This window comes from Lycorma delicatula, chromosome 4 (assembly GCF_047948215.1).
Source record: "Lycorma delicatula isolate Av1 chromosome 4, ASM4794821v1, whole genome shotgun sequence".
NCBI classification, from domain to species: domain Eukaryota; kingdom Metazoa; phylum Arthropoda; class Insecta; order Hemiptera; family Fulgoridae; genus Lycorma; species Lycorma delicatula.
Genome location: NC_134458.1, coordinates 17,318,029 through 17,344,290, shown reverse-complemented (window position 1 = coordinate 17,344,290; position 26,262 = coordinate 17,318,029). Strand labels below are relative to the sequence as shown.

The 26,262-nt window shown below is 32.5% G+C and overlaps 1 protein-coding gene across 1 annotated transcript in view; it reads left to right on the top strand.

Moving 5' to 3' along the window:
* Positions 1–283: 283 nt before the first annotated feature.
* Positions 284–26,262, top strand: part of Faa (fumarylacetoacetate hydrolase) — a 93,644-nt gene continuing 67,665 nt past the window's right edge. Inside the window, exons 1-3 of the mRNA XM_075362406.1 lie at positions 284–580; positions 9,645–9,755; positions 15,541–15,656. Of these exons, the coding sequence (XP_075218521.1) occupies positions 497–580; positions 9,645–9,755; positions 15,541–15,656 (311 nt within the window). The 5' untranslated portion in view covers positions 284–496. The remainder of the gene's footprint in view (positions 581–9,644; positions 9,756–15,540; positions 15,657–26,262) is intronic.

Below are 26,262 nucleotides of genomic sequence, written 5' to 3'. Positions count from 1 at the left end.
CACGGAAATTCCCTGCTGTGTTATATAAAAGAAGTGTTTACACGGTTGACGCCAAATTCGGATAGTTCAGTAATCGAAATGATAACTAAGTAATGAGTTGATAACCCTAACATGGAATGTTAGGCTAGTTATATATGTGACTAGATATTAATTTATTTATTATTCATACAGATCACGAACTCTGCTTTTAACTTTTACAACAATTGCATATTAATTTCTGCGTAGAATAATTTTTCATGGTGATCAGATACATGTTTTGTTAAAAATAAAAAAAATAGAACTAACACATTCAATATAAACGAATTAACGGGTTTACTGCTGTGGCTCGGCGTTTTATCTCAAAACGAGTTCCTTGAGTTACGTAACAGTCAAGGTTAATGTCAGTATTAAAAACACACATTCTTGCCAGAAATACTGGACACATTCGAATTGTTATTTCTTGTTAAATCACTCTATAAAAGATTTTGAAATTATTAAACAGCTTTTGTAAACCGTAATGGAAAGTTTTGTAAAGTATTCCAAAACAAGTCCATTCCCCATTGAAAATCTACCGTATGGCATCTTCTCAACGCAGACAAATGTAAGTAATCATTTTAATGATTTTATTCAACTTACTGTTTGCAGTAAGTTCGCATGACCACATGCATATTTGTTTAAAGATTGGCGCGATATGTGACGACATAGTTGATCAGATATATTTAAGGTACAAAGCAGGATTAATTGACTAGTAGGTTTAACGTAAAACGATCATGATTATGAAAATTACTTATTTAAGTCTAGAAGGCTCAGTCGACAGCTGTTGTGCCTGTAGTAGTGTTGGCACAACACTACTACACAACAGGTAGAACTACAGGACACCTGAGAAAATGCCTTCTAAAGTTTGATGAATAAACATAAATAGCTTAAAAGTAGCAGATCTATTATCCAAAAAAAAAATATGAAATGAAAAACTGAACAATAAATGTTTCAGGAAGATAAAGAGCCTGCTGTTAATACTCCATTAAGTAACCCTACATAAAATTGCATTATCTCTGAAAACCTCATATTAATCAAAACTTACCAAAAATGCTGAAGGTTTAATACTTTTATTTACATAATCATGTCTTTAACATAGCCTATATATTTACTAATGAGGTTGTAGATGTAACTATCATTCACTTTTATAAAGCCATCTTTTGTGTAAAATAATAGAACACTCGATGAAAAAAAAAATGTGTATCTGGAATCGTACGTGGTGATTTTAACTAATTTTGGGGTACTGAATTCAAAACTGTTATAAGAATTTGTGTAATATGTCACGTTTTTTTAGATGCATACGATTTATTTACCAATAAATGCATAATAAATATTTTTTTAAAATTATTATTTATTTGTATTCATTTAAATGTTGTTTAAATCAACTAAACTTTTATTTATTGAAACAGATAAATTGAAATATATTAATACAGTTTTAAAATAATAGTTTCTAAAAAACTAAATCATTGGAAATGTCTTTAAAATAACAGTTTTTAAAAGTTTAAATCATTGGAATTATCTTACCTTTAATTTTTAAAATATGTTGACAAACGTTTTTGCTTGTACATTCTTTGATTGGTTTCCCTAAGCAAAAAGCAACAATAGTCACCCATCATTCCAGGATCCCATCTTCCTTGGTACTGATGCTCTATGGTCAGAATATCCTGATGGAAATGCTCTCCTTTCTTATTGCTGACAGCCCAAATTTTCAGGAAAAATGTCTAGGTGGGAATGTAGCAAATGAATTTTTAATGATAACCTACCTCCTAAATGTTCGTAGTTTTCTAACAATTTATTAACCAAAAAAACATAGTTTTAATGTTTTCTGTTGTCTAAAAAAACTACCAACAATGTCTTTGAAGGACTTCCATGCAGCTAGTTCACATTTGCTAAGTTCATTGTCAAAAGTAGAGTCTTTAAGCAGTTTCTTGATTTTTGGATTGATAAATATACCTTCTTTGAGCTTACCATCACTCAATTTAGGAAAACTTATTTTTAAATGATTAAATTCAGGTCCATCTTTGTCTAGTTCCTTTACAAAATTTTTCATGAATTCGAGATTTATGTGAAGTGGCAGCAGTATGATTTTACCACTCTCAATTAATGATAAATGCTTTACACTTTTTTTTACCAGCCAAAGAACCAGAAAAAAGTTCTGCCGCAATGGCCAGTTCTTTACGTGGTAATGACTTTTGTATCACAACTATTCCAAAAACAAAGAAAACAACAATATTTCATAAACCCACCTTGTAAACCAAGAAGTAATACAACAACTTTTAGATCACTGCAAACTTGCCACATATGCTCTTTGTATTTTATTGTTTCTAATATTGATGCCATAGTTTCATCATTTCTTTCATGTCGACTGCATGAGCTAGTGAAATGGATGGCTGTTTATTACCATTTTGCAATAAAACTGGTTTCATGCTAACTTTAGAAGAGTCAGTAAAAAGACTCTTTTCTTCAGGAATATGCTGAATTACAAGCTGTTTCATCAGGCCATCAACATCAGTACAAATGTGTAATGAATTTTTCATAGTAAAATAAGTTGAAAGAGTTGTTTTATTTCATGTTCTAAATGCAGTAACTTTTGTTTTTTTTTTTGCTAAAAGATTCTATTGTAGTCTAGACGCCAGAAGTTCAGCTTGCTGCTTTGATAACTTCAAATTATGAACTAAATCATTAAGTTCATGTTGTTGACTTAAATGAGAAGATTTCACATCAGGTACAGGAAGAAATTCTTCAATATCCTCTATATCATCTGCTTCATTTTCAGGTTGTTCTTCAACAATGTCAGATTAGATGGTGGTACAGGTACAGCTAACTCCTGTTGTATTGGCTTTAGAGCTGAGGTACATCTTTATATTTTATGAACTTTCTATTTTTTAATGAAAATCCAAATATATTTGTCATAAAAAAGTAGCAGTTGATGAAGTCGTCCATAGGTACATGCCAAACCATTGGTATAGCAAACGGTATGGCTATTTGTTTTCCCTTCAACCATTTAGAGAGTTATTGAGCACAACATGTAAATAACATGAGATGCCTAGATTTTATTTTGATCCCCAAATGTGCAATCAAAATAAAATTTATAAACTGTTTTTATCAATTCAGAAATAGTCTTTGAGATTTAGGCGTAAATTTACCACAGACATCAAAAATTGTCTGGATGATTTGAATATTCAAACTTTTGTAGAAGCCATGTAGCAAATAAAAACTAGAAAAATCACTTTTGTTTTATAAAGAATTGATGAAAATATATCAAAACACTAATAACTGTGTGAAACAAAACACACAGTATGGACAAGTGAAGCTAGACTGAATAAGATTTTAAGCCCTGTAGTAGGCAAAAACAGAAGTCTGTATGATGTTATCATACAATATACACTGTCATGAGAAGAAAATATATATATATATATTTTTTTTCTTTTCTTTATTAAAATATATAAAAAAATGTATGCATATTATTTAAAAGTAAAAATATAGAAACTATTCTTAATTGCAACCACTAGTTGACCAAAATTGAGTTTATTATAAAAAAAAATTATTGATTTACGATTTATGTAAAACTTTTACATGATAACACAATTTCAGTAGCATATTTGAAATCAACACCCAGATTACAGTTAGAAAAGTTATGTAACATGTAATATACAAATTTTGTGTTGACTAGTGTAATTAAAATACCCGTAAAAAACAAAAAATCAGGTACCATTTTTATATCAGTGACAGAGGCAATTTTACATCCTCAAACCTTTATTTTATTTTAAATAATTTGCAAGACTGATATTTTTCATAAGATCTAAAATTGAATATTGCTTAGATTATACTTACATACATACTTTTTAAACTTCTATGTTTATAAAAATTATGTGAACAGAAAGACAGTTTCAGGAACTGGTCCTTGCAATCAGAGACTGGGGATCTTTCCTTTTTTTCCAATGTAGCCAAACAACTTTTGATTTCTTGACAGATTTTTTTTTCAAGGTTCTAGGGCAAATCCTAAAAAGAATAAATTTCATTTGTTCAGCATTCTTATTAATTTAGAAACCAGCATAAAGAAATGATGATGTTTTCGTGTCTATGAAGTACAGTTATAAAAATCACTAACTCACTTTCTAATTGCATAGAAATGTGTTTTCAAAAGATCATTTCGACTTTTTTCTGCAAGGGTATTGCAGATGGTGCTGTTGCTAGTGGAATTTGTCAAGTAACATATTATTTGTACATTTTTTTGACCAAATAGTGTTGTATATCTGTTTTCTGTTTGGATATTTTTTTGTCAAATTTAGTGTTATAAATTTTATATTGAGTCTTGGATTTAATATTGTATGTCAAATTTACTTAAATTGTCATCGATATCCTTGTATGTGTGTCTATTTGGTGCTTTGCATTAGTTGGTTCTGATGTTGTGTGTTTTTTTTATTTATGGGTATTCACCTTAATGTAATATTTAGTGCAGTGCCTGCAATTTAATTTGTATACTCTAGAGTAGCATTGTTTTCTTTAATGTATACTTTAATATATAATGTGATCTTGTGTATTTTATTTGTGGTTTAGAAAGTAACACGATAGCTTATTTTCTAAAAACATTGGTAAATCTGTATGAATATAATGTTATGTATTCTTCATTGTAGAGATTGTATTCTGCTTTTCTAAATAAGCGATTTATTTTCACTTTGTTATATATGTTAGTGTAATTTTTTTTTTAGTTGTTTATTTTGTATAGGAGTAAGTATTTTTTTAAATGTCTATTTATATGTAACATATATACCTAATAAAGTGATTTATAAAAGTTGTATATTTGTTCTCGTATGAAAAAAAAAGGTTGAAAACAAAATCATCTTATATATTTAGAAAAATAATGTTTTTATTTTTCTGGCATTGAAATGGTGGGTGTATTGTTATATCCATTCATGTGTGCTCATCCATATTACTCATACATTTTATGTTGTTGATTTCTTCTTTGTTATCTTCAAGAGCTATAGCTGTGTTGAGTAGTCTGTGAAACACGCATCTAAAATCTAAACACTTCAAGTATATATGTATTAACGCACAAAAGCACTTATCTAAATGTTTATCAGAGGTTGAGTGGTTGGAGATGCTGTGAATAAATATTTTCATAATTGTTGGTCTATATATTTTAAAAGTGTAGTTTTGTTATTAGCTTTCTTTGATTATTAGTTCAAAGAAACATATTTATTGTGTTTGTAGTACTTTTTTCTAATATTAATATTTGTTTCCATATTGCTAACTCAGCACACTTTGATGGTGTCATCAATGTATCTGTGACATTATGTTATTTTAGAGCAGTTTTATTGTATTATAAAATGATTTCTGCTAAGCTTCTGGAAATAGGGAGTCTAACAGGTTATGTGCAGCATTTGTTTTGAAATATAAAGTAATTTTGTTTTGTAACAACAGTTAATATGCTTATTATTTCTGATATGTTTTCTTCTAGTCCTTTGTTGTTTAATTTTGTTTTTGAGAGTTGAAAGTTTTTCTGATATTGGAGTGTTAATATAGATATTTGTTGTGTTATGAGCATGTTGATGTTTTTCATTGTTTATTAAATCAGTGCTGTCTTTTTTATGGATGAGCTAAAATCTATATTTATATATTGTCTGATACTTATTTATGTGCAAGGCAGGAAAACTGTCAGCAGTATCATCAGCTGTAGCCAGAGTTGAGAAAATGGGGAGGAATTATCCATTAATGATGTGGCCTCAAAAGTAACTAAAATTTCTATGAAACGATTTTTTTAGAACATATTAAAATAGATATAGTTTGATTTATTGAAGGTTTTACGTAATTTTCAAAATCGATCATCATAAATTAAATATTTCATCACATATTTTCTTGTATTTAGATAGTGAGTAATGATTTTTATTATTTTTGTCATTCAATAAACTTTATGTTAGTAATGCTTTGGTTTAAAATTATTTACGCATATAAAAAAATTATCGACATTTTCATCTACAGTGCATGAGAATCATTACCTGTTTCAAGAGTGGAGGAACAAAATTACTTAATTTTTTTTCCTAATAAATGCTTTTTCTTCTCATGTGAAGCTAACATTTGTTAGATGTTTATGTAGGGCTTGTTTTTTCATCAACTGGTCCACTTACTAAGTCTGTCCTTGAAAAAAAAAAGTGTTTATTTATATGTTACATATTTACCTAATAAAGTTATTTATAAAAATTGTATATTTGTTCTCATAATGAAACAAAAAACTTTGAAAACAAAATCATGTTATAAATTTAGAAAAATAATGGTTTTGTTTTCCTGGCATCATAACTCTAGAGCTATGCTGCAAGAAGAAAAGTACAGTTATCAGTCAAAAAATGGGGTTTGAGTTTTTTGCATTTCTTGACGTTTCATGACCCACAGATCCCAAAAAATAAAAGTGGTGGTAATGTTCATACATGTATGTGTGTTAGCATGTTTAAAGCTTAATAACCTTTGATTGCATAAACCAATTTTGGTAAAATTCTGTTCAGTGACTTGTATATATGGGGCAATGTTTTGGTAAACATTTGGGATCAATATCTTCAGGGAGGGGGGAGTTTTGGGGGTCAATTTTCTCAAAATTTTTCCCAACATAACCCCACTTTATGTTAAGCTCAGTACATGTGTGCATGCTTATTTTACCATTAAAAAAAATTTGCATCAAGTTTCCTGTTTCCCCAAAAATGGAAAAAAAACTATAATTTTATTTATTGAATACTTTTTAACAAAACTTTTTTTAATATCTTCCTAAGCAGAGCATTAGTGCAAGCAACCCAAAAAATACTTTGGGGGCAATATTGGAGGTGAGAGAACTGATCAAAGTTTAAAAATATTCATTTTCAAAACTTTTTTGGGTTTTTTTAACTTTTAATAGTATTAAACATTTCATAATTCATACCCACTTGCAAAAAAAAAAAAAAAATAAATAAATCTTAGGTAACTTTTTGTTGGTTGTACATTTTTTTTATGAAATCTTGTTTTAGTTTCTTCCATTTAACATAGTGAACAAAGACAAATAGAAAAATAATTCTTGGAAGGTTATCTTGGATGTGGGATAGCAGACAAAATATCAAATTTTGAATTTAAAAAATTTTTGGTTTATTTAAACATGTAATGATAATTTTACTATAAAACTTCATCATAAATTACCCACACCCCAAAAAAAAAAAATCTTAGTTAACTTTCTTCACGTATAATTATTTTTCCACTATGTAAGAATAAATAACCAATGCCAGGAAAGTATCTTTGTTGTTAGATATTCCTTTTTTTTCAAAAGTTAAATTTAATAAAATGATTTGTGTAGAATGGAAATTGTTATAAAAGTTGATTTAAAAACTAGATAAGCTTCAGTATTCTTCTAATACAATTTTTCAAATAAATAGATCTATATATTTAACCATTTGAAATATTTAAAGTGATTATTTGCTTCTCTTTGTATATAAAAGTAAAGCACAAAACATGAGGGATGCCACTGACTGTGTGCATATGAGATCAAATAATAATTCAAATTACATGGAGTAACTAGTATTACTGAAATAAACTGAATAATAAACTGAATAAGATAATATATTGATATCTGATATTATATCTGATTGTACATTATCTGATATTAGGATCTGATGTATTATATTGTTTAAACCAGCTTTGTGTGATCACATAACTACCTTGACATCTCTCATATTAAATATTGAATAGTTCAGCAACATGACAAAATCTAAAAATTATAAATGACTTGGATTCAAATTAATAGAAATTGTTCTTCCAAAAGCCTTTCAGAGTGCAGTTGGATTGGACTTTCAAAGTACTTTTTTGAGTGGAGTTTCCAGAAACATTACACTGTTATCAATGGTGTCTATGTAGTAGAATAATATTTTTCATTCATATTATAACTGTTTATTTAATAACGTGGACAAAATATATGATTACATGGAGGAATTTTAGTTAACACTCTTTACCTCTGTGGCATTCCAGTCTTTCATTTGGAAGGTCCCAGTTTTGAATCCTTTAGTAGGCTTGGTATTTGTCACATGCTACAAAGTTTCAAAGTTTTACAAAGTTTGTGCATTTATGAGCTGAGTAGTACAGGCAATGGTGCTGCTGACCTAATATTACAGTGAGGTTATATTTTAACACTATTAGAATATTAGGACTGCATATTTATACACCTACGAGGTGCATGGAGTTCAGAACATGGCATTGTATTAAGTTTATATATTGGATATAAAGCAATATATTACGGTTAATTTAATTTCTGAAAGAAACTGACTTATAAAAGTGATTTGCTTATAAAATATTATTTTATTAACAAAAAGAACAGTTTCTAGCTGACCTGAAGTTACTGCCTTATTCAAGTTTTACTATAGATGGTCTAGTTATTATATTAAATGTTATTAGTCCAGCTACTACTTGAAAGAATACAAAATTTTACACATGGAAGGAATTATACAAAATATTAACGAGCCTGTTTGATACCATTTATTAGTCACAGTTCGTTAGGTTCTAATTAATAACATATCTTTGTTTGGCGAACCAGAAATGCAAAAACTACAAGTATACTTGTTGCATGAACAAGGGATGTAGCTATCTATAGGCGCTAAATCAAGAAAGCTGCAAAATAAAAAACATTTCTGAGTATTCATCTGAGGCTAGACATGTGTTTTTTTTTCTTTATCATCATCATTGCACTTATTTTTCCTGTGCCACTGCACAAAATCTGTAATATAAATAATCATTAAGAGTAATCTTAATTTATCATTACCTTTATATTTTCATCAAATTAAAATAAAACCTATTTATTTTATTAATTTCCTTACTATTTTCTATTTTTTTTTTTTATATTTACATCTAATTTGCTATATTTTGTGAAAGTAAACTCTCAGTCCTTTTTTTAATAATGATGTCAACTACCGATATCATAGGTTACAAAATACAACAACAGTTAAGCATCTAAATCAAACCCTACATCCAGTATTTTTTTTCTAACTGAATCAAAATGTTTTAAGGGATGCGATTTACTATTTCCTTAAGACATTAACTTTCAGTTAAATTTATCATTCAAAACAAAAAAATAAATTTTGTTAAAAAGTTGTCTAACATAACATTAAAATGCCATTATAGTAAAATAACATTTAAATGCTAATATTGGTAACAAATTAATCTGAAAATAAAAAAAAATTGGGTTAACAGAATGAGATTTATTATTTCATTAAACAGAGTATTGTCTCTCGTGTAATGAAATCATTAGTGCCCATAAATTTTAGAAGATTTATTTTGATGTAACTTTATTTTTGGTAAGTAATATTAAGGATCCGAACGTCCCGGGTTCGAATCCTGGTCAGGCATGGCATTTTCACTCGCTACAGAAATTATCATAGGTTAAAAAAAAGAAAAAAGAAGTAATATTAAGGATTGAAAGTTTCTCACTGTGGCACTCTCTCATACGTCGACTGAAATTTCTTAAAAACTAGGTCTAAACTGACGGTACAGTTTGTTAAATAATTTATTTTACTGCTTCTTAAGAATATTGCTTATTCTAGATAACAAAGTGAATGTCTTGTATTTTATGTTGAAAATTATATCAATAAAAGAGCTATTATATTATTTCTGAAAATTTGTTTCAGCCTTGTCCAACAATCGGTGTTGCTATTGGTGATAAAATAATAAATTTGAAAGCCATAAAACATCTATTTACTGGACCTGAACTTAAAACCAATCAGCATGTTTTTACAGAGGTAATTTATATATGTATATATATGTTTGTTTTACATATTCATTCTGTTATGTTTATTTTAAAATTTGAATCTCTCTCTCTCTCTCTCTGTCTGTGTGTGTGTGTGTTTATTTGATTTTCTTTGTTTTTAAGAGATGATGTCTCATTGAAAGAAGAATAGTAAACAAATATAAGTTGACAAGGCAAAATAGTAAAATGTGAAAAAAAAATTGTTAAAGGTAACTTTTTTTTGGAATACTTTTTAAAATTTGTCATTTTACATTTTCAAAAATATTCCATTATATTTTTACAGATATTATCTAATATATAAATCAAAATAAATACCAACACATATATACACATCCATTCTACTGGAATTTTGCGAATGAGATTTTTAATATTTTTGGAGTAAGAACTCAAAATGTTGAAAAATATAAAAATGGGGGGGGAGGAGTGTTGTTTTATTATAACAGTCAGGAGATTAAAAAAAATGAACAAGATTCGTTGACTACTGTCAGTGACTAATTGTCAGTTGACTACTGTCAGTGTCAAAACAGGTATCAAAGGGCCAAAACAGGAAAGCACAAAGCCAATGGTTGTATATTCAGTAGTTACATGATCAAACCTGACTTAGAAACAGTAAAGATTTATTACTGTAAAGGTATAAATGTCATGGTCATACCATACATTAAAATGGATCAGCAATCTACATTGCTGACTACTACCCTAGTTTAAAATAAATTTCTTTTTGTACAAAAAAGCATTTCATATTAAATTCAAAGAACTGAAATGAGGTAATTGCTATTGAAATAATTATATTCACTTTTTAGAGGCTCTTTTTATTGAAAAACCTTTTGTTTTATCTCATGTTATTCAATTAATTTTTTCAAAGTGTATTTTTTGAAAGAAAAAAAGTAATAAAATTATTATTACAAATATTAAACAAAATATATCAGAATAATTATTAAAGAAGTATTATAAAGTGGATGAATCATAAGTAAGAGCAGTGCACGTATTAGCAGCTGTTTAAATGAACTGGACAATACATACAGAGGTAAAATGTGCAGAAAATACTGACAGCTTGTTCATATTTTAACTGGTGGGAAAGGAACATTTGGTCATCTTACAGTAAAATAGGAGAGATAAAAAGAGAACAATGTATGGGTCATTTCATTGACAAAATTCATCAGATGATTTATCACAGACCAGCTTAAACAGTGCCAAATTTTTGTAAGATGCAATGTTTTAACTTGAGATAATATTCTGACAAAAGTTGTTAACTGTTTGTAGATAGGATAACTAGTAAAGTGTTTAGTAGCTGCATATAATACATAGCTAGAAAAGTTAACTAAATTTTTTTTTAGCCTTATCATCTTGTATTCACAGACTGCAAAATAAGGAAGTTCAAGTTGTCTTATCTCAATACCGTTTAATGCAGTTAGAAAATTAGGTCAGTAAGTCTACACATTAGTACTTCTGTGGTCATTCAAACATCAATAGGTTTTAGGTCTTGCCAACACATTTTCATTACTTTTCTTGATCTTATGCCGCTACTTTATCCGGTCTGATAATCTTAATATCTCTTAATATCTTTTAAAATTCAGTATAAAATGTAGTTATGAAGAATTATTTACTGTTTCACGAATAATTAGAACATCACGCATGAAAAAACCTTCAGAGTGAAATAATAATGACTACAAAAAATGAAAAAAAAGACAAAGGTTAATGCTGATATATTACATTAAAATACCACACAAGCAGTGTTTATTACACTGACATTCCACTCGAAGTCATAAAATACTAACAAAAATTATATTACCAACTTAATAATTATCTGACCGACAAACACCAGATCTCAGTTGAACAAATAATTAATACATTTTCAAAGTGCATTTAAGTAAACATTAATTTTAAAAAAAATCTGTTCTGATGATTAGATATTGCAAGCTCTTCAAAAAATATAAAAATTCAGCATTCTTATAAATGTTGTGATAGATCGCTGATGAGCTCCTGCCCACAGACTTACTAGGTATACACTGGCATAGACAAAATAATTTGCAAACATGAAGGTACATGACTTTACCATAAGTAAATCAAAGCAAGACTTAAAGAATAGTTTAGCAATAAAAAAAAAAAATAAATAAATGGTGTCAAACAAGGAATATATCAACAAATCTCAGTTTATTATTTAACAAAGTAAATCTATATGCAAACATCCTAATAACAAATGTATAACTGCTTTTTAATTTAAACTCGTATTAACTGATAAGAAAATTGCTAAAGTAGATAAGGAATTCTAATAGCTTTCCTTTGAGCTTCTGGTTTCCAGCGTTTTTCTATTCTTATAGAACACACAAATTATAAGAGATATAAAAATTACATGTCATATTTATTGCACAATGAGCAATCCACTAGATATTTACTTCATACTGTTCCTATTGTACTCACAACATTCACAAGAAATACTATACGATGGAACGATTCTTAACTTAATAAATACTAAATGAGAACATAAAGTACAGCTGAATATGCAAGCAGCAAATATATAAATGAACTCAACTTCAAAAAAATAAAATCATCAAACAAAAACATAATTTCAACATAATACAGTAAAAATCATTAATGACAACATATTCATAAACCTTGGAATCACCTGACTTTACATAAAATCTTAGCTCTAAGTATAGTGATTCACAGACTGCTCACTTGTAAGAATTCACCTGTCAAATGCATGTAAAAGTTGAACATTGAAACATAAACAAAATATAGAAACAAAAGGCAATGATGACAATAAAAAATGAATCACAATATCATAGCTAAACAAAGATTTTGTAAAGAAAGATCACAAAGTTTAAAAAGCTGGATAAAACATAGTTTTTAGAACAGGCTAAGAAAGTATTACATATAAAAAATCACTCACTAAAAAAAACATAATGTACTGATTTCATAAACTCTGTGTAAATTCATTATAAAATCAGCATCATTAGTAATGATGAGCCATAAATTCTACATATATTAAAAAAAGGAGTATCTCATCAGTTCAGCATTTAATATTAATACATAAAAACATGAAATACTTTAACAGCAAACAGAAAGTTGTATTCGATCATCAGCGTTTATAAATATGAATAATGTAGAATGATATTTAGTAAATTGAAAATTCTAAATTATCCACACATTTATATTTATGAATGTACTATATGCTTGTTACCTTTGTTAAAAATTAACAATATCTGTTTTCTTCAAGAACTGTTTTCTTGTAATTCATAATGATACTTCACATCATGGAAAGGCCTTATTATACTTTAGTTGCCATTTTATCTTTAAAATCGACATTATCAGTCCATTTTAAAATCACCCCATTTTATTTAAAATAAGATTTAAACATTTTCATTTATAAAATCACATTGATAAATACTTAAATTGTACCAAAAAATGTTTTTATAAAACCTGAATTTTCTGCATCCTTATCTGCAAATATTATATGTTAAAGTAATTACCATTAACACCTTTTAAATCGTAATTTTTCTTTGCTTTATTTATTTAGTAAGAATTCATTTTTTCTACTATTATTTTATTTGTTTGTTACTTTTAAACATTAATATGGACTTAACCAGTTCTAATTCTTTTTATCCTTATTCTGCGATGCAGATCTGATTAAGTTTTTATTACCATGATTTCCTTTGGTCTGATCAGGCAAATCCTGGACAGCTCCTTTTTTATCTATATGCATATCTACCCATTCCTGAAATGATCTATTTAAGGTTTTATTATTCCCTAATTAAATCTTTATGGGAGTAAATATTTTCTTGTACATAAAATTTAGTTTGAATCATCTTTATACAAAAATTATTGTTATGTAACAATTTATGTACTTTTTATTAGTAGCTTTATAAATGTTTTTATAGTTATTGTACTGATGACATGAAAAAGTTGACAATTTTTATTATTTTCAAGATGTTATTGATTTGAATGGTTGGATCAATTTGTGATAAAATATTAGTGTTTTCATAGCTCACTTTAGTAGGCCAGGAAGAAAATAATAAAACCAATATTTATTCATTTCAACAATGATGTGATGAAAGTATTCTGAAATTATCAAAATACTGTTTATATAAAAATTTCCTACTGCAACAATATTACTTATATTACTCACATTACTACAGCACTCTATTTAAATAGTTCTACTTCCTTACTATTACATATAAACCTTTTGGAAGTTATAAATAATTACTTTTATGGAATTAATTTGTATTAAATTGTTAAATGGTATTAAGGTAAATCGTTAGATGGTAATGGTATGGTAGTATTTAGATTGTTTACACCATACGTAAAATCCTATTAATCTATTATACAGTAGTGATGTTTAGCGGCATCTTATAAGTAAAATAATGTAAAAGTAAATACTGGGAATGAAAAAATGCTGAAATTTGTTGGTAAAACTTTTTAATAAAATCTGAAATCAGAAAACCAGTTTGGTTGTTAAACAATCATTAGTAGATACTTTGTAAGTAGTGTCTACACTAAAAAAATAATAATTAATCAATCAACAATATTTACAGAATATTATAAATGATTAATTTTAACAGAGTTGATAGAATAAAAGTAAAACATTACTGTTGCCATTCTTAGAAAGCATACAGTTTGCTTAAAAATATTTAAATCCAATTTGACTGGGGTAGGATTACCATAAACAATAATGGTTGTTAACCATTAATTAAGTAATGGAATTACAAAAAAAAATTTATGAATATCATTTTATAGTGTTTCATAAGTATTATTTCTTAATTAATATCTACTATTTGTTCATTTCTTTATTTATTTTTTATAAACTGTTATCTTAGAATCTACTGATATTGACTGTTCAAGAATCAAAATGACTATCTAGTTTTAAATTTCAGCCTACATTTTCTGACAGTTTTTGAACATTCATTTGCTTAACTTTTTATTTTAGCAACTTCTTAGCATGGCTCTTTCTTTGTATTTAATAATATGCTCTCAAATAAATAATCTAGTTATGTATTACACATTTTGATTAAATCAATTTTTTAAAAAATATTCTTCTATACTGTAGAAATTATTTTTTATACTAGTTTTTTTATTTATAATTATCTGCATGTGACATTTATTCACATTAGTAATTGCTAATTGTATACAGTATATATTGGATTTTTTTTCAAAAAGAGGTGGTGTGTCTTTACAAGACATTGTGGAAATGTGTGTTGCTGATTTACTGACAGAATTGCTGATAAAATGTGTGAAGAGGATTTTGATGAACAACTAGTTAACTGTTTAAACCGTGTGTGACTGTTTAGTTCTTGAACAACAACCAGTTTCAGCAACAATGTAATGTAAACTCAGGATAACAAAAATGTAATACATAATTACAAAAAATTTCAGATAACACCTTTCAAAATTTTCCTTCCAAAACACAGCTAATCTATTGCTTAACAATATTCGTTATCGGAAACTACCATTTGAAGTGACATTACTGCAGATAATCTGTTTGTCTTTCAACAGTTTAGGCGATCAGTTCTATAATTTACATAATTAATATAAAACAACAGAAATACAAATTCTTTTTGAGTAAATGTTTCAAAATCTGAGAATAGCTTCCGACAACTTATGTAATAAGTTGTTTGTTTAATTCAATAACAGCAGCTTTTTAACAGTCGCTTTCTATAATTGTTATCAATATCTATATAAAAACATATAAGTTATTAGAACTAAATTATTATGTAAATGAATAATTTTAATTTTAATTATGTTTTAATTAATTTTTTTTTTATGTACACAAAAATGCTAAGTCAACATTAAATAGCTTTATGAGTCTTAATCGTTCAGCTTGGATTGAAGCCAGAAAAACTTTACAAAATTTACTTTCAAAGAATAATAAAACTTTACAAGAATCTTCTTATTCAAGGTAATGTGAACATTTAGACTTTCCTAATTTACGTTTAATGTGCTCATTTCATAACTTCAGATACATCACAAAACTAGATTATGTTTTAAAGTGATAAATTATTTTCTGCAAAGATTAAGTATAATTTTATTTCACTGACGATAATCCATTCTTGAATACCAGATGACATTATTTTGTGATAGAGTAATGAAAATAGTTATTATCTCTTTATTATATTCATTTTATTTATTTAACAGCATTATAAAACCAGCTATTTAAAGATCATCCTATTCATTTATCTACAATTAAATTAAAAGTTTTTTTATAGAAAAAAATATTACTTTGTTAATTAAGTAATTTTAAAATTACTTTGATTTTTAAGTAATTCTAAAATATTCTGAATTCTTGTATCTGACATAAAAACTGATTCAAGTAATTTCCATTAATGCCTTCTAAACTATTGCTTTTATTGATATTTCATTGTTATTATGTTACTTTTTGTTGTGATCTTATTTATTTTAGTATTTTAAAAGATTTACTTTAAGCTTTTATTTACCATTTTTATTTACCGATATGAATTTTAACCTTTCTGTTTTTAATTTAAAAAAAATTAATTTTATATTTTGTGACACTGCTCTGATTAAGATTTTAACATACTGTAATTTGTCTAGCTAGACACATGATCTGTTGTGGGTTATTGCTGGGGACATGGAAGCAGATTTGCTCCTAGTCTCTGAGCCTAATTGTTGGGCTGTTGCAGACAGTAGATGGTACAAGGATCTAGATGGCACTTGTGTGGTCACTTTGGTAACCAGTCGACTGGCTGTCACCAATTGGGGAAGAGGTAAGGGATTTGTATGATTGACTGTGGCGGGGATTACATGTTATAGTTGCTACGTCTCCCCTAACATACTCCTGAGTGAATTTTTCGAGGTGATAGAGGGGTTAGCCTTGGAGATTAGGAGTACGTGGGGTCCGACTATCATTGGTGGTGATTTCAATGCTAAGAGTCACAAGTTGGGCAGCGTGGTGGCTGATAAAAGGGTTAGATTGTTGGTTGAGATGATGGCCTCCCTTGAAATGGTGTGTGTGAATGAGTAAATGCCACACACATATTCCATGGCACACTCATGTTCCATAGGGGGGGGGGGGCTGTGGGACCATGCTGGACCTGACATTTGTTGGGGAGAATTACGCCGGCAGTGTGCAGTAGCAGGTAATATACAGGGAGATGCTCAGTGATCACCTTGGCTGATGACAGAGTCCCAGTTACCAGCACTTAGGAAGAGCTTCTTTGAGAAAGTGTCGGATCTGGATATGAATGAACCTGAGAGGCTGCACGAGGCTATACACGAAGCCTATACAGAGACCCTGACTAAGCGTGGGGTTTGGACAGATCATTGTTGAATATCTTGGTGGAACTCTTTAATAGAAGAGCTGAGAAGGAAATGTAACAGGTTAAGAAGAGAATTTACCAGAGGAAGGAGAAGGGGGTGATGGTGCGAATGAGGAGGCGGCCTTAAGATTACGACAGTCCAGGAGGGAGCTTAAAAAGGCCATTGCAGACACTAAGAAGGAAAACTGGTTGTGAGTTATGTGCGGAATTGGATGAAAATCTGGTTGGTGATGCGTACAGACTGGTCATGGGTAGGTTTGGGAGGGCGTTGCCCTGACTGCAGGTGGATCAGCTGGCACGGTCTATGCGAAAGCTTTTTCCTCGGGAGTTGAAATGGAACAGACAAGAAATCGTAGCTGGAGAGATCCTGAGATTCACGGTGGAGGAGTTAGAATATGCTGTCAACAAGCTTAGACCCCACAAAAGTCCATGACAAGACAGGGTTATGCCGGAGGTATTAAAAATTATGGCTGAGTGTCCCCTTTATCATTTCTTGAGGTGTTCAATCAGGCCTTATCTTGAGAGGTCATGTCGGGTAGCTGGAAAACAGCCAGGCTGATCATGGTGCCTAAGGTGGGAGGTGGTTATTGACTTATATCCCTGATTAATTCTGTTGGAAAGGTCTTTGAGGCTCTTCTAGCTAGAAGACTTGGCCTGAAATTGGAGCAGCGTGGTGGATTGTCTGAGAGACAATATGGTTTCAGGACGGGGAGATCCACTATAGATGCAATAGGTAGAGTTTTGGAGATTGCTAAGGTGACTGCATCAGGAACTAGACACACTTGGGAGATTCCAATGTTGATTATGGTAGATATTGAAAATGCTTTCAATACTAGCATAAATATTTATAACTAGCATTCAATATTGGTTGGAATGCTATTTTGGACTCACTGATGGACAGGAAGGTTTCTCCCTACCTGATCAGAATGATTCAAGAGTACTTGACTGGTAGGAAGATGCTTATCACCTCCGAAGAATGTGAGGAGGTCGTTATGACCATTGAGAAAGGGTGCCACAGGGATCAATTATGGGCCCCTAGTAGTACGGAAATAAGCATACGGAGCCAAAACCAAAGATGGCGGACACCGCCACCTTGGAATGACGTTACGAATTGAAGATGGCGGTGGTCGGCCATCTTGGATTGTGACGTCAGTGGCGCCAAAGCCCGTCAGTGTTGCCAACTTGTATTTTTGTGTCAGTATTGTCAACCTGGTTATATATATGTATTAACGTATTGAAGTAATATTTCAAAGGTTGGCAGCAAGTAGTACGGAAATGAGCATACGGGCGTCAAAATTGAAGATGGTGGACAGTCCGCCATATTGGATTCCAATATGGCGGCGCCCACCATCTTGGAATTTACCTTTTTCCCTGTGGGAATTTCCCATTACCATTTCCTTGCGGGAATTTCCCTTTTCCCTGTGGAACTTTGACTTTCCCTATTTTCCCATGTGGGAATTCTCCTTTTTCCTGTTGGAATTTCCCTTTTCCCTTTTTTGTATTGAGTATATAAGTATACTTTTACTACCTTTGTTGTATATAAGTTGCGGGCGTGAGAAAAATGAAATATATTATGTGTGTGTGTGTGTGAATAAAAATTTAGACGTACCACGAGGATGAGGTCGTTGAAGGCCTCTTCTCGTCGTGGTCGTTACACGGGGAGGCATCACCTGCCACTCCAGGACCCCGACATGGCTCGTTCACCAAGAGGCGGTGGCTGCGTGTGTGGGCGCGAGCGTGCGTTGACGGAGCGGCACGAGTTGTTGACTGTGCGAGGTGTGGCGCGCGACTGAAGAACAGCTGACGAACATGGCCTAAGGTTGAGCGTCCTATTTTGAACGTGCGTTACAGTGGTAGGCGCGAAAGCGCCACACCCTACCGACCAATCGCAGCCTCATTGGATTCAATGTGGCCGGGCATGTGCAACTCGTAGACCGTTACTACTGCTACCACCACCACCACCCCGCTGCAAACACGAGCCTACATGTAAATTAAAACTAAACTCTGATCACAAACATAGAAATGTGCTAAATTACCGTAATGAAACTCTCTCTCTCTCTCTGTGTGTGTGTGTGTGTGTATATATGTGTGTGTGAGTGTGTGTTCGTAAGCTTTCACTAATATATCGCGTAAACATTCATTCAGCATTAAGACATTATTTATATAATGCCCATATATAAAAAATATATATAAAATATCTAGGAAGTGTGTGTGTGCGTGCGCGCGCGTGTGTGTTAAAAGATTCACACGATCGACAGTAGCGTCACGCAACACACTATACTCTTATTTTGTATTATTACAAATAAAAAATACATCCATTACATAGCTGACACCCAGGTATTTGATATAAACGATGAAAAAAAGTTTGCAACAATTAATTGATATCTGTAAGCAAAATAATGTCTCTTTCAACGCCCCACATCTAATATAAACGTGATATATAACATGCATGATTGTAACAGAAGAAAATTTAAAGTATACTCTTTTTTTTAGTTTTATTTAATCGAATAAGAAATAAAAACCTTGAGTTTATGCAGTATTAATAAGTTTATTTAAATAATTCTATAAATGATTGTATGATGAGTACATTTATATATAATAGAATTATCTTACAAATTTGTTTGCTATAAATAAATGGTAGCACTAAATATTATTTCTTTAAATTTTATAGATCGGAAAATAATTGAAAATAATTAGAGGTATAAATACATGCGCAACACGTAAACCGTTACTGCTGCCACCACCACCATTAAGTAAGTATGGACGTACCTTGAGGATGATTCTGGTCGTCGTGGCCGTTGCACCGGGAGGCGTCACCCGCTACTCCAGCACCTGACCATGGGCAGCTGACGAACATGGCCTATGGTTGAGCGTCCTATTTTGAACGGCCGTTACAGTGGTATTGTTAGCTGGCATCTCTCCCGCCACCACCCCATTCAGTCACCCTAGAGCATAGACCAAATGTCCGTGCCAAACAACGGCTACCGTGCCTCTGAAACAGTATTGCGACCTCGATCCTAAATGCTCCTAATGAGCTACCTATCTGCGTGAGCGGATTAAGCAGTTACAGTTGTATGCGCGAAAACGCCACACCCTACCGACGAATCGCAACGTCGGATCCAAAGCGACCGAGCATGCGCAACACGGATACAAGGCCTACGCATCCAGTCGACCTCGAACATGTTTGAATAGGAAAACTACCACACCCAAACAAGAACTATTTATAGTTTGACCTTGACGTCACACACACACACACACACACACACACACATACCCACACACACACACACATACGTCACAACCAATAGGAACACAACCGCCTAAATGCCACACCCAAACCGACGTTGAAGCCACGTGCCTGGTGTCATTATACGAGTAACGTTGAACATTTCTGAACAGTGTTTATCGTATAATTCTAATAAACGACTACGCATTCTCTCAACAGTTTAATAGCGTAAGTAAATGGAAACGGCATATCATGTTACAAAATGTTTATCGTGTATTTTTAAGAAACGACTACGCACACATTCTGCAGGGTGTGTAAGTAAGCGGAAAACCTCGCGCGATTTGATCATTCGCAATCTGTCATTTAATGCGATCGCATCGTCTGCTGCAAGATCATTATTTCATATCTGTTCAGAAATTAGCACGTGTGATTTCATCTTAATTAGCAAGGTATGTTTAAATAACTTTCAAACAAAATAAAATTAAAAAATATATATTATTGTATAAAATAATAATTATTACATAAATAAAAATTTGTTAATAAAGATATTAAATAATCAAAAAATTGTTAAACAATTTATTACATAAATTAAAAAAATTATTTACATTTTTTCATCAATTGAAGCACAAAAACACAAAATAATTAACATCTTTCTGTTACAAAAAAACAATCTTACAATATATTTTAATTTGTTTCAGATATAACCAGAAATGGCATTACTAGCGGTTATCCGTGCAATAAACAACAATGTGATCCGTCTTCGATGGGACCTGTCTGACTTATATGAATTATAAGTTCACTCAACCCTTCTACGGTATCAGACGAACATCCTGAACCGTTTAAAGGAAGAAGGCAGGCGTTTTGACGGCAACGTAAAGTGGTAACTATATAAATATGTTATTTAAATTACTATTCATTATGTATACGAATATGGCATTTGTTATAAACAATCTCTTTTTTCAGCTATAAAGAAAAAAAAAATTGAATATGTACTAATATATTTATTTTCGTTTCTACACAGGTATTTTTCTGCAAACGTCGAACTTATGAAGCAGACGCGTCTCGAGGACGGAGTGGAAACTACGTTCACAAATTGTATTTGCACGGTAAAACCAGAACGGTGATCAATCTGGAGGAAAACCCCGACGTCGTCGATGAACTTGGGATCGAGTCAACGGAGAAAATCATGGAGACGCTGACAAAGTTCATCAACAACGGCAGTGGATGGGTAATGAGTAAAATAATTTATATAGATTTAAACATTATTCGTTACCGTCCGCTGCACGAGCCTCTGGTCGTTTATAAATACTCCATCTAAACTCGTGAAAAGAGAGGCAATAATTAATGTAAAAAATCCGCATGATGAAAAATATTTCCTTTGGTCCGTGTTAGCATACCTACATGACCAATCAGGACGTCACTATCGTCAGAATTGGTATGCTAGATACGAAAATGAAATTAACATGACCGGGATATCATATCCAGTAAAAGTGAAAGACTGATCGCTTCGAGGTGCTGAACCCCACAATAAGCATCAATGTCTACGGCTATGAGGAAGATAACGATCGTGTGTACCCGTGTTACCGAAAACCGCAATCGTACCCACTGCATGCACCTATTGCTGCTTACAGGGGAGACGAGAGATACATTCCACTGTTGCCTTATAAATACCAAACCAGGTAAAAACGGGATATCTCGTCTCGTTTCGGGTCTCACAAAGGCTCATTGCAGCAGCCAATACTGTCCGTATTGCCTGCACCTTTTCAGTTCATCAGATCCACTAGTTGCTGAACAAAATTTAGAGATACATCTAATGGAATGTAAGCGACACGGTGCACAAAGGATAAGGTTACTCGATCCCAGTATAGAAAAGCAATGCGTGATGAAGTTCAGGGACTACTCGTGCACACTACGCGTTCGTATGCGGTGTATCCAGATTTTAAATCATTTGTACATCCGATGGACACTGCCACCCCTAAACTCAACTCTAGTTTTACTGATAAGGTAGCCCATCATCTTCCATCCGGTTATGCATACGTGATTGTCGACGAGGAAGGGCAGATTTTCGAAGGTCCTATAGTCTACCGAGCGAGAACTAGTGATGAGAAAATCGTTGAAAAGATGCTGGATGAATTGCTCGCACACGCCGATAGATTGCACAAAATTATGATTACCGAAAAGCCGATGGTGATGACGCCCGAAGACACGGAAACATTTCATAGGGCTACCGAGTGTTTCCTTTGTCATTATGAGTTGAACGACGATCATGTACGTCATCACTCGCATACCACAGGGCGGTTTCTTGGTGCATGTCATAATGAGTGCAATTTAAATTCCGAGCATATTCCCGCATTTTTTCATAACTGTATCGCCAACACGTCCGAGCGATTAGTCTGTCCATCGCTCCATTGAGATTCTTGGACTCTACAATTTCTTTCGTCATCCCTCGAAAAACTTGTAGAAAATCTAGTAAAAGATTGTCTGGACAAAGACGCCGTATTTAAACGTCTCTCGCATTGTTACCCGTTACCTGAGAAAAGGGATTGTTTAATCCGTAAAGGCGTCTATCCGTACGAATACATAACCCATGTAAAGACGTTTTTCGAAACACAACTTCCACCAAAGACGATTCTACAGTACACTAAGAAGAAACAACATAACGGACGCTGATTACGTCCACGCTCAAAACGTGTGGGAACGTTTGACTGCAATACGTTAGGCGATTACGACGATCTTTACCTTCTTAGCGACGTATTATTGTTAGCAGACGTCTTTGAAAATTTTCGTAGAACGTCTATGCAATATAACGGTTTAGACCTCTGCCACTTTTACTCCACCCCCCATTTCATGCGGAATGACATGTTAAAATTTACCCATCAAAAATTGGAACCGTTGACCGACATAGATATGCATCTGTTTGTTGAAAAAGGTACACGAGGGGGTGTAGCCATGATTTCAAACATACGCCAAGTCGAACAATCCAAACATTCGAGATCAGTATGACCCATCCGAACCCAGGTCCTAGGTTCAATATTATGATTGCAACTACCTTTACAGGGCAGCCATGGTTGAGCCTTACCACCCGTTAATTTTAGGTGGTTGAGTACTGAAGCGATTAACAATCTCGATATTAATATCGTTGACGATCGTAGTGAAAAGGGCTATATCTTGGAAGTGGATCTTGAGTACCCACAAGAATTACACATCGCCACAAGGATTATCTTCTCGTACCAGAACGATTAGTACCAACCGATGATATGTTGTCCCCCTATTTGAAGGGCGTAAAGAGATGTCCCGTAAAGAAATTATTGACAACATTGTACGACAACAACGATACGTTTTACATTACAGAAACCTAAAGTTGTACACTCGACTCGGACTGAAAGTGAAAAACATTCACAGGGTTCTGGAATTCTCCCAATTGCCTTGGCTTAAATCGTACATCGACTTCAAAACTGAAAAGCGTGCACAAGCACGAAACAGATTTGAAAAGGACTTTTTAAAGTTCACGAACAACGCGGTGTACGGCAAGTCCTTGGAAAACGTACGAAACAGAATAGACTTCCAATTGGTTACTAACGGACGTAAACTGAACAAAATGATTGCAAAACCGAGAGTTAAGGCTTGTTATGTCTATAACCCAGAGGTGGTCGGGGTAAGTCTGAAGAAAACGGAGATATTCCTCAATCGTACGATCTACATCGGATTTACTGTATTAGACATTAGAGAGAGAGAGAGAAAGAGAGAGTGAGATACTGTATACGATAATAAAAAAAATAATTCCAATTAAAAAAAGTTGATCCTTTATATATTTATTTAAGAGATAAAAAATATTCGCAACTTTAATTTTACTTCATTCTTACATTAACACTCGATCATAATGGATCGTACTGTTTATAATAGAGTGCATACATTTTATAAGGTTTCTAGAAACGGTAACAAAACGGTATATACACCGCTATAACCACATATGAATAATCCTTCATAAACCCCACTGATCCTAGCTATGAACGGGTTCAGGTACCAGGGTATTGCCGAACACGCTTGTGCAGGTGGGAAGAAACAGATTAACCATATCTGGAATATTTACGGTATATGCTATCATACCCGCTTTTCTGTTAACCTTATAAAAATCAGTAAACGGTCCTTTTCACGTCCACCCTAAACCCCCTATGAATCGATCACACAGTAAATCGTTAACCGATCTACGCATGTGTGTACGTAGGTTAATGATTTATCATTGTTATCGATACGGCCGGTGCCAATGCCGGGATATAAGAGTGGTGAGGCGGGTAAAAACTCAAGGTCCCTCTTTCTTCTTATTACTATCCAAACACAATGAGTACAATAAATAAGCATCCTATTCACACACACATACAAAATACGGTCAGTACAAAAATGAACGTCAAGGCGTCAATAGCTAAAGAGATCCTTCGTCAGGCGCGTCGAAACTACCCTACAAGACGCGTTGAATTGAAAGGAATTTCAGACCTGTATCAAGCTGACCTTGTCGAGATGTTACCGTATGCTAAATCCAACAGAGGATATCGTTACATACTGACGATGATAAATTGTTTTTCTAAACTGGCGATCGGAGTGGCTGTGAAAAACAAAACCGGTGCGGAAATCGCCAAGGTCCTTAAACTTATATTAGATAAACATCCGATGCGACATTTTCAAACCGATTCGGGCAAGGAGTTTTACAATCCGCCGGTGAAAACGTTATTGGCTTCATACAATATAAATCACTATTCTACACATTCGGATAAAAGAGTTTTGATTGTCGAACTCTTTAACCGAACTCTGAAAACAATGATGTGGAGAAAATTTACCGAACTGGGTACGTACAAGTGGTTGGATTTACTTCCGAAATTGATCGGTAAATGTAACGGTACCCGCCATCGCACTATCGGTATGAAACTTAAAGATGTAAATAAAAGAAACGAATCCGTCGTTTTAGGACGACTCAACACGGTACTGTATCGAAAGCCTACATTACCGAAATTTAAAGTCGGCGATCGAGTACGAATAAGCAAATTTAAAAAACCTTCGCCAAAGGATACTTGCCGAATTGGACACATGAAATATTTACCGTTCATAAAGTACACACCGAAACTCGCCCCTGTACTTATACGCTGATTGATATTAAGGGTGAGGTGGTGAGTGTTAAGTTTTACGGTGAAGAGCTCACTAAAACTAACGTTAAAATAACGTGTATTTAGTCGAGAAAGTCTTACGAAGAAAAGGCGATAAATTATTTGTAGTGGCAAGGGTTTGACGGAATACACAACAGTTGGATAAATAAGGTGGATTTTATACGGTGAACTGGTCAGTCATAAACATGAGGTTGGAACGTCAACAGGTCGGTAATATTACGCTGAAACATTTTTACGAATATACAGGAGCCGGGTGTGGTGAGGGAAAATACCGACGTCATGGTCCTCTTCTACCGAATACAATTAGATCTATTATCTGTGGGTCGTCTAATTGCGGAAAAACAAATGTTCTATTCAACTTGTTGTATTCACCCGACGGTTTAAGGTTCAGAAATATTTACGTGTTTTCTAAATCGCTGCACCAACCGAAATATAAATTTTTAGAACAAGTGATGACTGGTATACCGGAGATCGGTTATTTTGCCTACTCTGAAAACGATCATGTGATGGCGCCCGACGAAGTGGAACCGAATTCGATAATGATTTTCGACGATGTAGCCTGCGAAAAGCAAAATAATATTCGCAAGTACTTTGCGATGGGACGTCACAACAACATCGATAGATTTTATCTCGCACAGACATTCCAACGCCGGCATGCACCTCGTATGGAACAACGTCAACCTTCTTCTCGTACTTAAACAGGACGATCTCAATTTACGTCACATCCATCAAGATCACGTAAATACTAATATGAAATTCGATCGGTTTAAGCCTGTGCGGTGTAGTCTGGAAAAAACGACACGGATTATTGGTTGTTGATAAGGAGAGCGATATCAACGCAGGGCGGTA